An 18,190-nucleotide genomic window follows, 5' to 3' on the forward strand; every position below is an offset into this window, starting at 1 on the left:
TCATCTATTCTTCTCCAGTTTTTCAGGCAGAAAGATCATTCCTTGCCCCTGGTCCCAGAGCAAGGAGGCATACTACATAAGCTCCTGCCACAGAGAAAGAAACTAACTGAATGAGCAAGAGCTTTCCCATAAAACTGCACAACTGGGGCGTGCACTCCCAGCCCAGTGGTGGAAGGGCTGGAAGGTGTCCACCATGGCATGATTATGTTCAGGTGCCTTAGCTATGAGCACCAAAGGGGACGATGATGGAAAACGTGGGGTCTGGCACAGATTATTGGGGCTGGGTTAACAAAGCAGTGGTCACCATTAAGGATTCGTCGCTCATAGCCACATGGCTCCAGAAACTCACAAACACTGGTTAAAACTCACTTTACATTTTGAGAAATTGAACAATACAGTATGATCACCAGCAAGATTACCTTTCCAGCCAACATGCTACAGACTGTGGACTTGCTGGCAGCTAAAGAACCTAATAAAGAGGGAAGGACAGGAAATTACCGGCCATCTATTTCTCTGCTTATGTATCTAACCTCAGTGGATAGCATCACTTAGATACCCAAGTCAGAAACTTGAGGGTTGCCTTTGCTGCCCCTCTTTCTTTCCCTCAGCCTCCACATCCAATCTTGTCAACCTGAGGTTTCATACTCCATCTCAAATCTGTCCAATCCCTTGTGGCTACTTTTTCACAAACTGAGTGCAAGCTATCTCTGGATTTCTTCAGTAATCTCTAAGTGGATCTCCCTGCCTCTGGTTCCAATATTTCATAGATGAAGAAATTGAAACAATGTGACTAGATAAAGTACTGAGCTCTCTAATGAGGAAGGACAGTGAGGTACAGAGCCTGGATTTGAGCTCAGGTCTATCAAATTTTAAACCCAAGCTCCTAACCTCTATTCAGCAACCCTGTCCCTGTACAAATACCTCCCCCTCCAACACCACTCCCACAAACACAGCAACATCAAGCCAGGAGCTCGAGTCTACCATCCTCACTCAGTGATGTGAACCTGTAACCACTTGTTCCAGCCTCTAAGGACTGTTTGAAAGAATCATGGCATATTAGAATTTCAGATGCATTTCTGGGCTCATTTGAAGCCTCTTACAGTTTTGTTGGCCCACTCCTAAGCAGAAATAGTCAAGTTTACCACTGCCAGAGAGTAGAAAACATATACCAGGGAGGCTTCTGTGCACCAGGATAGACTTAATCCATAAAGGCAAGATTTCCTGGGGTCATAACAATAAAGGAACACATAGGAGGAAAAAAGGTAATCATCTAATACTAGTTTGTTTTTCTGAATTCTCACAATATCAAGCTAAGCTTAGGCTGGGAGAACTTCAGACCTCTATTATTTTCATCAGACTCTTACTGCCATCTCAAACCATAACAATAGTAATGATGATAATGATGGTGATGAGAAATAAAAATGCTCAAATTATATACATTTAAAGCCTGAGTCCTTTAGTATCACCACTTAGTTTATGAAAAGGAAGAGACTCTGCAAATATTACAATCCAGATGGAATAAATGATGGTGTATTGGAGGAGGGGGAGAGAAATCCTAGAGCCATTTCCATAAAGCTTGGTTACATGTCCCATTTAAGTAAACCAAATATATGGTTTCATTAATCATCTCCTATTTTTACTGAGCTTTATAGTGATCAGTCCTATTCAACGGATCACATAATTCATGTAAATGGAGCTTTAAGACAACAATTTCTTTCCTGCCCCTCTCCAATCAGACTGTCCTATTTCTTTTTGCCTGGAAATTCTGGAGTACCCTTTGTAAACTGCGGGCCTATCCTTCCTACAGATCCTCCCACTATCACAGAATCCAAGAGCAACGAAGCCACCACAGGGCGAAAAGCTTCACTAAAATGTGAGGCCTCGGCAGTGCCTGCTCCTGACTTTGAGTGGTACCGGGATGACACCAGGTATGTGCCAAACCAGCCATGTCCCCACAGCTTCACTACGTGGTCCTTGGGGCGCTAGAAGCCCTCATGGTAAAACCATAAATACATAGGACTCTACCGTTACTCTCTTCCTTTTCCAGCCCTCTGTTTTCAAGGACCCTGGGGCCTGCAGCTCTTAAGCTGGAGCCTCAAAACAGTCAGGTTGCATGCCAAGAGGTAGGAGGTAGGTGGTTCAGTGGGTAGTTCCCACCTGCAGGTCTGTCTTGCATATAGCAGAAACCAAAGCCCAGTGAAACACATCTACTCCTCAGTTCTCTCTCTGTGACTGACAGCAATTTGGTGACGTGGCACTGCACAATTAACAGGAGGGATTGAGCAGGGAACAACCACCTCTATCTTACTACTTCCATTCCCCCAATATAATGATGAAAAAGGGCTTGCTATGTCAGATCCTCATCAGCGTTCCTTTTTACTCTTCTGTTTTTGAACTCTTAGGATAAATAGTGCCAATGGCCTTGAGATTAAGAGCACGGAGGGCCAGTCCTCCCTGACAGTGACCAACGTCACCGAGGAGCATTATGGAAACTATACCTGTGTGGCTGCCAACAACCTGGGTGTCACCAACGCCAGCCTAGTCCTTTTCAGTAAGTATGCCACAGCAGGGCCCAGCTCGGGGGAAGTAAGTCGATTGAGTTCTCCCTTGGGAAACTTGGAAATCATTCCCTTGCCTAGTAAACATAAACTTACACAAAAATCAGAATATAGTCACTGAAACAAAACCACACGTTCTCAATTTCTATGCATAAGGTGAGATATACAAATGGAGTAACTTTCCTCACCATTCCCTCCCTTACTTTTGATAGCTGCCTTGTTTCATTTGTTTGCACAGTTTTGTTTTTTTCTGGTTGGTTAAACTGTTAAATATTTGGAGAACAAAGATCTCTTTGGTGATGGTCTCCTTAAGGGCCAGAGGTGAGGTAAGATCCTAGAAAATGCATGGCAGTTTAAAAAATGGAAGTGGTAAGAATGATTGAGAAAGAAATAGTAAGACGGGATAAGGTACTGGGAAAAGGGAGAAGCTGGAAAAAGAAAGCGTATTTTTAAAAACACAAGAGGAGGTGGAATAAATGATTAAAACATAATATAAAATCTAAAGTAGGAAAAATAGTCACAGAAAGGTTTCCATAGGACGGCAGGAAGTGTTACTCGTCTTGATATACTTTTGTAAGAGAGGTGGAATGGTGGGAGCAAGGAACATTTCTGAAAACTGAAGAAGACCCTGAAGGCAGGCTAAAGAGGTGTTTTAAGTTACTGGTGTTAGTCTGAGAGGCCACCTCGGAGCCTTGCTCTAATTTAGCCGTTGTTACAGATATGTGACCACCTGCCTTGTTGGCCCAGAGGCTGTAAGCCTAGAAGCAAATACCACCTGAGAAACAGAAGTTTGATGGGTGAGATGGGAGGAAAGTAATAACATTTGTAATAGAGAAATGGTTATCAGAATAAGTAAATCAAGCAAAAAAGTTAGCACATGCTGGGATAGAAATTTCATCTGTACTAAAGGACAGAGTCCAAAGAATTTACTGTCATTTTGGAGGCACAAGCCCCCAAGAGGTTTTTTTTCTACACAGGTTCGATTGGAAAAATCTAGAAATATTCTCAGCCAGAGAGATGTCTCCGTCTTGCTTTATTCAGTTCAGATGAGCATTCAAGACAGAAAAAAAAAAAAAACAGGAGAAAAGTCCACTTAAGTGAGAGATCTCTTAAAATACAGTATTAAAGCCATTTTAAAACTCCTGAAGATCCAACTCTAGCACCGCAACTATTCTAAAATGGGTCTTGAGTTTCTCATTCGTAGCTCCCTTTGACATCAGTTTGTAACAGTTTGAGGGGATACACCTGTACAAATGCTTGAAGTTTAAAATTCATATCCCTGTTTACTTGTCTACAAAACCAAACATGGGTGTTCTTTGCTTCAGCTTAGAGACATCAATATCTCAAAGATACTTGAGAGGATATTTATTAAGAAACAGTTACCTATTTCCCCCCTGCCTTTAGGGATTCCATAAATTGGGGTGGGGGAGAGACAGAAAGAGCCTCAACTATTGATTTGAGAGTCAGACAAATCTAAGGCGACCTGGTTAACAAAAGGTTTTATAGCAATTGGAAAAGAGAAAATGGACGATTGGATTCGTTAGAGAAAGTGAGCAATATGAATTTACCTTAAAGTATCTTTTCTTCCTATCCCCCCCAGAAGAAATGTGCTAATGATACATTTCAAATAAGTAAATTGATATCTATGGACTAAGGAGAAGGAGGACAGAGGGATGGAAGAATTGAGGAGGACAGGGAACACAGGCTAATTCAAAGACGGGAGACGCTGCACGTCGGCTGCTGCTGACAGTAGGTCATCTCAAACCCTGTAATACCACTGCCGCATTCACGGAAGTCGATTTAAAGGACTCAGTTTAATTTAAATTAATTTAATTTAAAGTAAAATTAAGAAACATCAAGAGTCTTCAGAATTTATCTGTAAGCTGAGAATCAAGGTAATGGGCAAGTTTATCATAATCAGATTACCCTGGATAACTTTGCAGAAGCCACCCTCAGTTATAGATTTGAGCAGTTCACAGGGTGTGATTCATGTGGAGCATCTTCCTGGGGTCCCACCCCACCATCTGCAGAAGAGACCCCACAGGCTCTGCCACCGGCAGCACATGCCCCCGAGTTCGGGTCAGAATGATGTTTCCCACCTTAGGAGAAAGTGACAAGGTGAAATACTTACGGATGAACAGAATGCAAAAGATTATTAGGCTCCAAGGTGAAAAGGAGCCATTAAAATAGCCAAAATTAGTGAATCCACTGCCCTATTTCTTAGGCCTTATTTCAAGGCCTCAGTATGGAAATTTCTGCTTAATGTCACAAGAGTGGCCCCTCCACCGCACCCACCCACCACCACTCAGGTTTGGGAGGTGTGTTGTCCCAGGCTTCAGAGCTGGGTCATTGTTTCACACGAGCAGGAAGCAGAGAGAGAAGGAAGGAAGGAGTGAGAGGGAGAAGGGATGAAGGTGATGGGCAGCGGGGAAGGAGAGCAGGAAGAAGAAAGTCCCCATGTGAGCAGACTGCCCATCACTTAGATTCAAAGTGGATGGTTTAACGGGAAGAAGGAGCACATTTAGTGCCTGTACTTCTCGGAGCAGGGTCAGCAGGGTTCAGATGCTGGGGGCGGGAAGCAGCGGTGCCCAGACGGAGAGTGCCATGTGGGCAGTGGGGCGCCCCGCTGACCCACCCAGGCCCGGCCGAGGAGGCCACCGGTGAGCTGCAGCGACAGAGCAGAGGCCGTGAGCCTGAGCCCCGGAGAGTTCACCATTATCCATCTTCACTGCGCGTCTGCACGTTCCTGGCGTCCACACAGCGACATGTGCCAACTCTTTATGCAGCGTCAATTTGCGGTCGCTGGGACCTCTGGGGCCCCACCACGAACATACCTACACTTCTCCACTTTCTATTCAAATATTGATCTCCAAAGGGGTTAAATAAGTATTCAGAACCATGTTTTCCTAAGCCCATGGAAGCATTCCTTTCCCATTTGTCTTGCTCTCCACACATTCTAGCCTTCTGTTTGTCAAGGATACATAGCACCTCAGTCTGTATCCAAGTAATGCCTTTTACCCTCTCTTCACCCTGGGCAGGGCGTTACGTCATGTAATTTTTCTGAATACATTCATCCAGAGGCACACTGTGTATAGGCAGATCGAGCACCATCCTCTGCGCAGCACAAGGATGATGACTTGGACCTCAGGCTGTGCCAAGAAGAAACTCCGTTGGCGGTACATGTAACATAACAGACCCGTATTTCCACACTGGTGACTGTGGTGCACCCACAGAGGAAACCGATCTTGTTTTGGTGCTTAGCATTGAGTTACTTTTAAAGCAGCAATGGACAGGGAGGAAGAATAGGGTAATGGTTTTAATGTCATCGCTTCTTACTGAATGCTGACAAGGTACTCTGGGTTTGTGCTGAACACTTGGCACACATGATCTCATTTAATCATGAGGACAGCCCTCTTCGTTGTCATATTCTCCATTACCCAAAGAGGTTAAGGAAATAGTGTAACTGAGTAAGGCCCCTGGGATTTAAATTCAGGTGATCTGTTCCCAGAGGCTCTAGACCAACGTATTATCTTGATTTGTGCATGTGGGGGAAATGTTAAGAGATGCAGCTTTTGTAAAAGTTTGGAGGTGAGGAGACATCTAATTTCACCATCTTCTCACTTGAGGTCTTTCCACTGACTAAATATTGTCATAATTCTTCCCATCCAGGAGCACTGCCTCTACCACCTCCCACATCCATTTCCATTAACCCCCACCAGCCTGGGTCCCCTGGATTAGTTAGACCCTTGGCTTATCTTTGTGATGCCGGGGTTCTTGTTCACGAAGCTGAAGAATGAGCCTCACAAACACTCAGGGTAGGAGAGCAAGGTACAGGCTTTTATTTAGAGATAAAGTGAGAGAATAGAGGAGGGGACAGGAGAGCCCATGGTTGACTCATTCATTGTCTAGGGGTTTTATGCACGGTTGAGGATTTTCAGGAATAAGGGTAAAGGGTTAGGGGTGTAGACTTGTAAGACTGACTGCCCTGCCCCCAAGGTGGGCTGGGTTGTTGTCTGTTTGCTTGGGTTGTTTATAGTTGAGATTGCTTAACAAAGTAGTCTTTTGCCTGGGTTGCAGATTACTTGATTATGATTAAAGAAGGGAAAATAGCACATAGTTACAATTAAAATAAACTGGGCCTTTTAGCAGGATAAGGTAAATTTTACATTTTCATGATGTAATTGATACAGTAAAGTGATGGTTTATGCTGAGATACTTTTCTTTATCTGCAGAACACTCAAACATTCCAGGCCATGTTGCTCCTGGCCTTTTAAGCTTTAAGCAATTTCACTGAAGAATGTCTATATTCCTAGTTATATATACGAATCTTTACCCTAGAGAATTAGTGTGACTCTGACTTTGCATAATGTATAACACAGAGTTTTGATAGGGACTTCTTTACATATTGTTACATTGTTCTGACTGTAATTATCTTGTTCTGCTTTTTCTCTGGAGGCCCTCACCCTACTCTCACTACACCCACGGTCCCTGTCTCATTTGGTACACTGAGATTGAGAACTTCATATTCCAGCCTAGTGGTCAGTGTTTTGGCCCTAGGAGGGAGCATTCACACATGTCCTACTAATCAAGCACCTTCTACTTTAGAGAAATGGGTGGATTGGTAAGGTGTTTTAAGATCAACAAGTACAAAAGGATAAAAACACAAAGAAATGTACATGGCTTCACACATCAGTGTGTAGGAGGTTTTTAAATTTTCTTTTCAGTTTTGAAAGATCATTAACTTGTAAACCTACAATCAATGTAAAACTTGATTAAATTTCAAGTACTACCTAAGCAACCCAGCACTGGAGAGAACCCTTAAAATAAGGGCCTCTCCCACTTCTTTAGAAAACACTTTAAATTATTATCTTAGGGGCCCAGTGTTTAATGATGCTAGTTAAAACTTGGCAAAGCCTCTTAACCAGCTACTTCTGGGTGTCACATAATAAAACAGTTTGAACAGTAATTTGAATACTACCCACATGTCGTTTGAAAGACTGACTACCAAGTTCTCATAAGGGGATCTCTGTAGATACAATAAGAAATAGATGGGCACTGGGACTCATTTATTTTGAAGAATAGGCATTGAATATGCTGACTTCCAGAATGACACAGAGCATCTGCAATCCCCATTGGAAAAATAAAAGGAAAACATATCTGACTTAATAAATTATCTCCATGTATGCACTCTATCCTCAACTCCAGCTTTTGTCATTTAGGTGCTTTTAATTCAGAGGGTTTTCTTGTGAAGTGGTCACATCCAGTTTACTGAGTCTCCTATAGTCTCAGCAGAATTAGCCGGTAACAACCCCTTCCCCTCATTTAGCAGGTCAGAAACTGAAGCTCAGAGGTAGGGGACTTCCTGTGAACCACAGCTGAAGTACTGGTTCAACCGTAGAGTTCCATTCCTAAAACCTCCCATTCAGTTGCTAAGCTACATTGGCCTCTTCAGTATTTGCAGCCAGAAGACAAAGCACAGAGCACCAAGGTTCTGCCCTCCCTACTTTTGCATATCAATAGTTGAGTATTTTTCATTTTAAGTGGTATTTACTTTACACTCTTACAGGAGCTCACAAACTCAGGCCTGAACTATTAAATACAGCAGAACGGTGGTGGAAGAATAAGGATAAAAAGCTGGGATGGGGCAGCATCTAAGGAGTAATAAATCAGTAGAATGGAATAAGAAAATGAGCATAACTAATGAGCAGAATAGAGCTAAAGATGATGATAAGCTGGAAAACAGTTGAAAAGGCAATGAAAGGAAGCTGGGTGAGATGCTTTAGTAATACAAATGGTCCTGTGAAAATGAGGGCAGAGTGCATTTACCCAGCTGTGAACAGTGTGATGAGAAAATATTAAGCTGAATCACTTAAACAGTCTGAATAATAATAGTAATAATAAAAATAAAATACAGTACATAGAGTATAATATGGGACAGTTGTCTCCAACTGCTACATAAATGCTGAAAGTGATTTAGCTATTTATTTTCAAAGCTGGAAACTTAATTCCAAATAACTAGTGGCAGTTCAAACCATTTTTCTACTTGACACTGCTATAACTATGACAATTGTTCATTGTACTATGATGGACCTGTTCCTACTTAATGCGCTTAGGAAACTTTGGCATTTAAGCTATAACTTTGAACTAAGTTAGAGAAAAGCTCCTTCTGCGAGGAGACTGGGTTTTCTTGGTATCCACATTATGGAATGCCCAAATTCCAGGCAAATCTACTCTTTCTAAGCTGATAGTACAAGATGGCAGGCAGATCAAATCTGAAGATGAACATATGTTTTCTCTTTATGATATGGATTTTTATTGATTTGCATTTATCATTGGCCTTTATCTAACCAAGCTGCTAGAAGGAATGTAGGAAACCCTGCTAATCACATTACACTGTAGAGTTTGGGATAGCAAGTAATGCACCTACCTCTAAGCACCATTTGGCCTTCCTGAAAGAGACACAGAGGAGGATTTAGAATGATACCTGGGGTTTTGATGAGATAAATAGAGGATACCTTAAAGCCTGAACTCTGTCAGCATGTTTAATTTATGGTCAGTAACTGGGGGATGGGAATGTAAGGGGCACATAGCTAAAACCCAAATGTTCAACAGAAAAGTACCTCTTAGTACTCCACAGAGTGTGTCATCATGCAAATGTGATGGGTTGATCAAATTTCAGGTGAGATTGTATCATCACAAGGGTAGTATTAAGGAAAAGACTAAAAATAAAATAATATCATGCCAAAAAACTTACTACCTTGGCATTACTCTTGCACTGATATCTGAGGAAGTAAATGGAAGTAAAAACCTGAGGGAAAAGTTGGATTAGTATTTCCCAAAACAAATTTTCCAGATACTTGGCTAAAGCTGATATGAACTATAGTGTTGTTGCCTGGCAGCTGTGTCTGGGGAGGGCTCTCCCTGTGCACTAGGTGCAGCACTAGGAGAAACCTCAGCCTGGACGGGGGAAGGTTCTTGACTCTGAATGAGAAAGAATTCTGGAGCAGGTCAGAAGAGTGTAGGTAAGGAATGAATTCATTAAAGTGAGACTAGCAGGAAATGGCAGCTGCCTTGCAGGCAGCAGAGAGCAAGGAAGAGCAGATGAAGGAAAGGGAAGTTCATAGAACTCCTACTTGGCATAGTGCAGATCTGCTGCCAACTCCTAAAGCCAAGGTCACCTGGCATCCAGTGCCTGCTTGGATCTGTATGGCATTGGGACTAAGCCCTTACCACCCCAAAGGGCTCTTATGTTCTGAGAACTTCCCAAAGGCAAAAAAAGGAAATTTTCAGGCAGGCTACTGAACAGCATGATGGTGCAGCTACAATCCTGCCTGGATCACCCAGGTGATGGGAACTTGCAAGCCCAAATCAGAGCTCTTATAGCCCCTTGCTACTTATGTGGAGTAGAACAGAGACAGAGTGAAGACTTGTGCTTAAGTCTGGAAAATAGAATAAAATAGCAAAGTGACAAAGACACCACTGGCAGAACACAAAGACAAAACACGGTAAGTTGAGAAGTGAGAAGGCTTTATTTAAAAAGTACACACTTGAAGAAAAGGGAGTGCAGACAACCTCAGAGAGGAGGCTCACCTAAGTTTAGGATTCTGTCCTGAGGCTTTCAGGAATGGTGCAAAGGGCAGGGGTGGGGGTTGTTGGGCGTAGGCTTGACTTGTGGTCTTATGATGTCTCTCTCTGGTGAAAGACAGTATCCACAGTCCATCCTCCAGATATTTCTGTAAGATAAACTTAATACAAGGAATTTATTAATCCAGTTCCTCTTCAAAATAGTGGTTTCCTTCAAGCACTGGGAATATATCAGTTAGGATTTCTTACCCTGCCTTAAGATAGGGTGGGTTTTTGTCTGATTACCAGGAATATGTTAGGAATCTTACTTCCTGACTCCCTAGTTTTTAAAATGGAGTCTTAGCCTTAAGAAGGGGTTTCTCCTGTTCCTACTATACTGTTTATATCTTGGCATTTCTTACCATAGGCAGGAAAAGTTAATCATGATGTTTGTCCCATGTCCTTTCCCAGCCTCAGGAGGGCTTAGGGAGAGTTTGGAGTCCTTAGCTACCATAGTCCAGATGTTGTGAGTTAAAGAGACAAGGACCTGGACCTAGATGGCATGACCTAAATGTGATCCTACTGATTTAAGCATCTCAATCCCCCAAGCCTCAAAAAAACCTGTAATTTTGGTAGAGGATTTTTCCAGCAGAGAGTAGAATCCTGTTTGTAGAGTTACCACAGTAAGATGTTGTCCCCTACTCTAGCTTAATATTTTAAAAGGCTTTGGATTTTACTAATAGCTCTCTGATACTTTAGTCTTGACAGGAGAACAAACAAATGCTATGCAGAAGATAGAATCCTATAGGCATAGACATTCATTGGTTTCATAATTGAGTAGCTAAACATGAGAAAGATTAAAAATGTATATTTATAATTCTCCATGATGCTTACTATTTTTTCCCCTTTAGAGCGTGTTTTACCCACAATCCCCCACCCCATTCAAGGTCAGTATGATTTTTATCACTATAGTTCTGTTGCTGGGTCATTCTCCATCACCTATCATGTGCAAAACCCACAAAGGAGGAAACACATTAACAAAATTTACATACAAGAGAAATCATTTTTTTCCCTTAAACCTTCAAAACAAAGTCAATTGATTGCCTCCCAATCAATTGTTAGGAATATAACACATCTGTCACCCAACTTAACTTCAAATTGATCAGTCATTGGGGAGGCGAAGCTAAACCCAGAAAGCAATGTTTTTCTTCAATTAGTATGTGTTACAGGTGACTTTGAACTCACATATTTGGAACACACAAGTTAAATTCTGTAGCCCATAAAAATACTGAATAAAGAATCCTCTAACTGACCACCCTCACCATGGGAGGCTTATACAGTCTGAATCTGAAGCCATTGGTACTACTTGTTAAATGAATTTATCTACTGCCGAAGGTTGAACTCCACCAGGTTACCTGGACATTACTTTTTCTCAAAATCTTGGTCAGTTTGGGGGCTTTTCCTTTAAATATAACTGTTTTAGAAAACCCAAATGAAAAAACAAGTTAGTCATTCTGTATTCCTTTTCATAAAACTTTCCACATACTTGAATTAAATTTTGCCTCCAACACCACATTTAGATGCAAGTTGCAGTTCCAGCCTTCTAGCTTAAGGCTATCTAAAGGCAAATTGGCAAATAAAATTAAAACAATACAAAAAAAAATCTGAAATGAAACCAACCTACCATTGAAATTAAATTCCAGAAAACTGATTTGCAAATAACACTCAAAGACCCGAGAAGAAATGGAAAATAGGCCATGCGGGGCCTAGTGTGGAAAAAATAAATCCAATTAAACAAGATTATTACAGACACTATAAAGAAAATGTGCTGTGAATTAAAGGTAGAAAGCTTAAAGATGGATCATGTTTCATTAACATTTGTCCAAACTAAAAATTAGGCCAGAATTGGGTGCAGAGATTCAGTGTGTCAATAATGCAATGTTTTGCATATGTATGTATTCACATAAATGCAAACTCATTTTAATTAATTTGCAATGAGGATTGCAAGGTTTCAAGGATTAACTAGACAGCTTAATAAAAGAGTTATTCTTAAATTTTAAGTACAGTCCAAATGATGTTTAGAAGAACTCTGTTGAATAAAATCCTTCCTTAAAACATTAATGAAATCTGTTTCTTATCCCAGCCACTAAAAATGACTTAAAATGTGCCTATTTTTTAGACTCGACATGAAAAATAGTGTTCACAGAAAATATCCCATTTTGAATTTCTGACATGCTACAATTATTCTAAGATATTCATCTTCCTGTGCTCGTTTAGAGATTGACACCATTTTATCATGTTGCCATCTTGCAAGTATCTTGATAGGACAAACGCACACATACACATTTGTCCCAGTAGGTATTGTTTTCAAAGAGGTCACACTCCTTCCAGGATGAGCTCTGTACAGTGTCACTATGTCTCCAGATATCCTTTGTGAGAGCAGTTCTGCAATCACCAGCTGAAATATTTTATCTGATCATGGGTTATGACATATGTAACTGAACAAAATGCAGCCAGACACTGTCCACAAAGCACAGCTGCTGGACACTGAAAAACAGTCTGGAGCAGGGATGGAGCATGTGGGATTTTGTTGATCTTGATATTTCCCACAAACTGAATTGTTGATTGGAGAATGACCCTAGTTTGATTTGACATTGTAGATAGACTGTAGATAGCTTCCTTAGATCCAATAGTTTTAGAGAATGTAATTTATCTTACTACTAATACTTTGGGCTTCTGCTGATAGAAACTGAAAAGCTGTTCATGGAGATTTGGGATAGCTGGTGTGAGAGGTTGCTATACAAGGAGGGTGCTCTCTTAAGTTCCCAGCTCCTTACAAGGACTTTAACTTTGTAAAAATCAAATCCCTTTTCTCCTCTTCATTCAAAACAAGATGGCAACCCATGGGAAATGCAGTTTCTGCTGGGGGAAAAAATAAAACATATAGCATCTTTAACTCTTTTTTATGGTGCTCCGTAAGTACCGCAATATCTATGAAAAACATGCCTGCTTTGCTGTGGTCGCAACTATAGCACAAAACACCCTTCATTTAATTAAGCACTGTATATTGTCATCAGCTATGTAGAATCGTACATTTCAGCCTTAGAGTGTTAAGATGTCTATAAGCAGTTGCTTGACACATGGCCTGAAGGATTTTGAACCAATTAATTTCCTTAAGGTATTTTGAAGGTAGGAGTGAGTCCCAAAGGTCTTTTTCTGTCCTCCTATCATAAAAAAAGAGAACTTTCCCTCCTACTTTCCAAGAACAGAAATACATGTTTCATATCAGCGGCTTGTCTGTTAATATCTCTCATTGGAGGGTCTCCCCTCCTCCCCCCCACTCTGCACGGCTCATCAGGCTGACTGGGGATAAGCAGCAGGCTCGCAGCAGGAAGGCAGTCCTAAACCCCTTCAAGCTGTGATTAACCAAAAACAAGGCTCAATAAATCAAATGTATTTCTCTTGGGTTTCCTTCATCATATTGCTTGATTTTCTGCAGTGATACTAATAATACTGGAATTATACCAGAGGATCATGTGTATTGTCTGTGGCCAATCAGAAATTTTCAATCGTCCTTTCCTATTCTTCCAAAAAAAAAAAAAAATCAGGATGCTTCTTCCCTGCCCCTTAATTTTTAAAAGAAATATATAAATAAGTGAAATAAATAGTGTTCCATCCTTGATCTGTTTCTGATAGGTGTTTTTCCCATTAATTTTAATTTAGGTTTATTTATTCTGAAGTGAGTCCTGAATTACATATATTTGCATAACTACCCCTGACTGTATCGCTGTGAGAAAATTCACTGAATTATAAAATGAGGCAAGAGTTCGCTCTAAATGTCTGAGGGAACTTCCCTCACTTTGTTAGGCGCACATCATTTCCGGAGGCCTCTGATTACTAGGGAACGGTAACCTAGCTCTTCTCCTCACAAGAATCCTTGCGCATAGCTCTTCATGAGGAAAGTGTACCTAGAGATGCTCTCACATTTAGAAGGACAGCAGGTTCCAAATGAGATGACAAAGCCAGTCTCAGACAGTTAAAGTGACGTGGAAGAAGGGAAAAGGGCAAGGACGTGCCACCCTTGTTTTGTCTTTATCACCCTCAGGTGACGAACCCCTTGATCTTGAGGCACTGTGGGCAGTCTGCCCGTCCTTCCCCGATCACTACATCTTTATGAAAAAAATTAATAACCCTAGATTGTGTCTTACTTGTCTGCCTCCATCTGATTATTCATCCTGAGTGAACAGCCTTTCCATTCACTAACCCTGTGCGGCAAGTGGGTTTGGGAAATGCTGAGATTATCTTCCAGGTTCAAGCATTGCACTGGGTTTGTTCACAGCTGCTTGCCATTCAGTTCCTGTTTTTCCATTGCTAAAACACATTGCACATGGCTTGGTCTGCATGATTAATACAGCTGTCTAAATCTTTCTCAGAAAACAAAATACCTCCACCCCTCCAAAATTAAAGTTTAAAAAAATTAAAATCCAACCCACAAACAAACCAGGCTTCCAGAAATCTCAAGTCCACCTGGCATGCTTCCTCCCAAAGGGAGACTGGTGTTGTTATGGGCAGACCTGACATCAGAACAGCCAGATCCTACCTACCTGCTCCTATTACGAGCAGGAGGAAATATACCCTCCTTCACATGGCACTCCCAGAAATGGGTTCTTAAAATTAGACTCCACTGGGATGGAAGGAAAACTATTAAGTAACATCCTAAAAAAAAATCCCATGATGTGAAGATGACTGGACAATCCCTATAGCTTCATTCATTGTTTGTAGGATAATCTCCCAGGTATCAATGAGAAAATGTCTCTTTTCAACTCTTCATTACAATAGCAGTTTCACTTTGTCTAACAACAGTGGTAATAACAACAACAATGACTACCACAGACAGTGGGCTTCCCATGTACCAACAGAGTTGCAAGGGCTTTTCCATGTATTAACTCAACCCCCACAATCAAAGAAACTAACACACACCTTCTCCCACACTTTTTAATAATCATCACATACACCCAAATTTCAATGACCTCTCACTGCACCAGGCATATATATAATACATAATCTCATATATATATGTATATATATATACATATATACAGTACATTATAAATAACATGTATGCATTCATGTTCATTAGATATGTATCTACTGAATTTTGAACACTCATCTAATATATTTTATGCATTATAATACTTATAATACATAATACTTAGTTACCTTAATATCTATGCAGATTTACAAAGTCCATTTCCAAATGTGCTCAAGACACAGAAATGTATGCTCAACTCACATAGATTTATATGAAAGCACTCATCTTTAAAAAACATGAGCAGCACTCTCTGGCATCAGCACATCTAATTTCACACACTTATTCAGACTGATTTACATGCACACCTCTATTAATCATGAATAATTACTAGCATTGTTCTCTTTAATTCAGTTTTTCCAACTGTGAAATGGGAAAGAAATTATGTTTTTCACGCCTACAAGCTCAAAGTGGCTTTTTAAGTAATATATAAAAGAAAGCTTCAAATTCCTAGAAAGAAAGCATATTAAACTTGAAACAATCATATTCAGATATACATATGTCTTATACTTTTTAAAACACTGATATCTAAACATGTATTGGCATCCTCTTACCTGGATATCAGCTAGATGTAAGTTCAGTGTAGCTTCGTTATAGCTTGATGTACTATGGGTTCTAGTGACCTCTGAAATACCCACACTGCTGACAGGTTTCAATTTGGAAGTATCCCAAGACCAGATAAAAAAGATTTTTCGCTAGTTTACACCAACATCAAATATTACACTTAAGAAGAGCTGCAAGCCACAGTTTGCTAGTCTGTGGCCCAAATGCATAAACTCACACACTTACAGTGGACTCACATCATGCACATTAGCTCTGGTTGGCCTAATCCAAAGCCCTCAGTCTAAAGAACCTGCCCTTTTCTCTGTTCAAAGGTGTAAAGCATGTCCTAGGAAAGTTTCATGTTCATTAGATATGTATCTAAGTTTCTAAATACATCTCTCCTTTCCCCAGTAGCTGGCAGGAACAAGGGCCTTGTTTTTACTGAAAGAACTTAGGCAGCCATGTCAACACAAATATATAGCAAAACTATGAACCCTGAATAATATACATGAAGATAAGAGTTGACATGAATACCTGATAATCAACCCCTGATTCCTTCACTAGGAATAACAGTTTGACTTCCTCCTGATTTTCTTGAATGGTTCAGGACCCAAGTGAGATAGTGTTGCCAGTACTTCACAGAATCAATACTTCACCTGCCAACCCATTGATTTCGAGCCTCCTGCAACAAGGGGCCCAACCCAGTGATTTAGACCCAACTGAGTAGGCACATCTCTTCATTGAATCCATTCCTGTGTCTTACTCTTCTCGCCACTCCATTTCCTAAACAGTTTTTGTTCTCTCCCTATTAAAACGTGCTAACAATAATAAATATAAAATGTATTCACACTATTATTTAAATGTCCAACAGCAGCTTGGAGGTTTACATGCACACCTCTATTAATCATGAATAATTACTAGCATTGTTCTCTTTAATTCAGTAGCTTGGAGGTGTTCCCTCTCTCAAAATTTACACTTAGCTTCAAGTTAAATGACTAAAAATCCTGCAGCATCAATTTCAAAATAGGAGAATTTTTTTTTAATTAAGGCATCATGGATATGCAATCTTATGAAGGTTTCACATAAACAACATTGTGGTTTCAACATTCACCCATATTATTACCAAGTTCCCCCTCCACCCCATTGCAGTCACTGCCTATCAGCATAGAAGATGCTATAGAGTCATTAAAGTAGAAGAATTTTTGATACTAGGACTCTTTTCTAATGCCTTTTCCTATTTTTCTTGCCTGTACCAGTCAGCCTTTCCTGGTGATCTCCCTGCACCTCTGCCTTGCTGTGCTATTTAGATTTCTAGAGTCAGCAGGGATTTTAAGATGAATATTTTTTTGAAAACCCAAGCTCTCACTAAATTTTAATTTGATGGAAATATTTCTCTTCTATGAGCTTTATGGAGAAAAAAAAGTTCTTTCAAAGTAACAATTACATTTGGGAATTAAGTTTAAGTAATTGACAGTCTTGTCTTTTTAATTAAAAGGAGTAAAGCTGCTTAAGATGAGCTTAATGAGATTGGCAGCAGAATATGTTGGCATGCTGCCCCAAAGGGTAAGAAGGCCAGGATCTCAGATGGACAGAAAAGGCTGCTACTGGCCCCTCTAGTCTTTAGAGTGTGCCCCTGCAGAACTTGCCTGGATGTTGGTGTCAGTGTGCCATTTAGCAGGAGGGCAGCAATTCACTGTTAGGAACACAGCTGGGATAGCCAGAAAGGAGAGCCTTTGTTTGGGAGCTTCACAAAGGTTCAGAGACACTGTATAGAGCAAGAGTCCTTAAAGGAAATGGCACCACTTAGAGTCACAAAGAAAGAAAGAATGCATATTCTTCCAAGAATTCAATCATCAATACCATCTCAGCCCCTGACAAATGTTGTATTATAGCCCCCCACAAGTATAAACTCGAATTTTAGTTTGCCCTTGTCTCTTTTTTCCCCTTGAAATTCTTATTCCTGCCCTCTCTATGTCCTGATTTTCTTTTTCTCTACATTTCCCATCCTATTCACTGTGCATCACATTTATACTTTCTCTTTGACATCCTTCAAAAAAAGGAAAGGTTTTGATAGTATTAGCATTAACTTCTAAACATGGGTTACCAGCCGTGCAAGCACTGCAAAACCATTATCCCGTCTATCTGGTGGAAACATCTACTTCTGAAGAGGCAAGATACAAATTAACCTTAGCAACAGCTTCCCTTGTACAGTCACTCTGTCCACACAATGGTCTTTCATCATCACAAGTCATTTGTAGGTATTAAATTAAACAAGCACTTCCATCAGGGGGAAAGAAATCAGCTTAAGTGGTCCCACCTTCCATCTCAGCTTGTCTACCACTGTGAAGAAACACACCTGCCAAGTAAGAACACAGCATGACATAAAGAGTTTGGAATTCCAATTTAAGGTGTTCTCATGTACCCAGATGTATGATGG

The 18,190-nt window shown here is 40.6% G+C and overlaps 1 protein-coding gene across 7 annotated transcripts in view; it reads left to right on the forward strand.

The window, feature by feature from the left end:
- LSAMP (limbic system associated membrane protein) overlaps window positions 1-18,190 on the forward strand; it is an 813,202-nt gene that overhangs the window by 771,294 nt on the left and 23,718 nt on the right. For 4 of the 7 annotated variants that reach the window (XM_037013125.2, XM_037013122.2, XM_037013123.2 and 1 more), the window contains 3 exons: window positions 1,808-1,928; window positions 2,403-2,551; window positions 11,033-11,068. In XM_037013125.2, coding sequence (XP_036869020.1) covers window positions 1,808-1,928; window positions 2,403-2,551; window positions 11,033-11,068 — 306 coding nt within the window. The remainder of the gene's footprint in view (window positions 1-1,807; window positions 1,929-2,402; window positions 2,552-11,032; window positions 11,069-18,190) is intronic. The other 3 variants (XM_073231607.1, XM_073231608.1, XM_037013126.2) reach the window with 1 other exon arrangement.

This window comes from Manis javanica, chromosome 3 (genome assembly GCF_040802235.1).
Source record: "Manis javanica isolate MJ-LG chromosome 3, MJ_LKY, whole genome shotgun sequence".
NCBI lineage: Eukaryota > Metazoa > Chordata > Mammalia > Pholidota > Manidae > Manis > Manis javanica.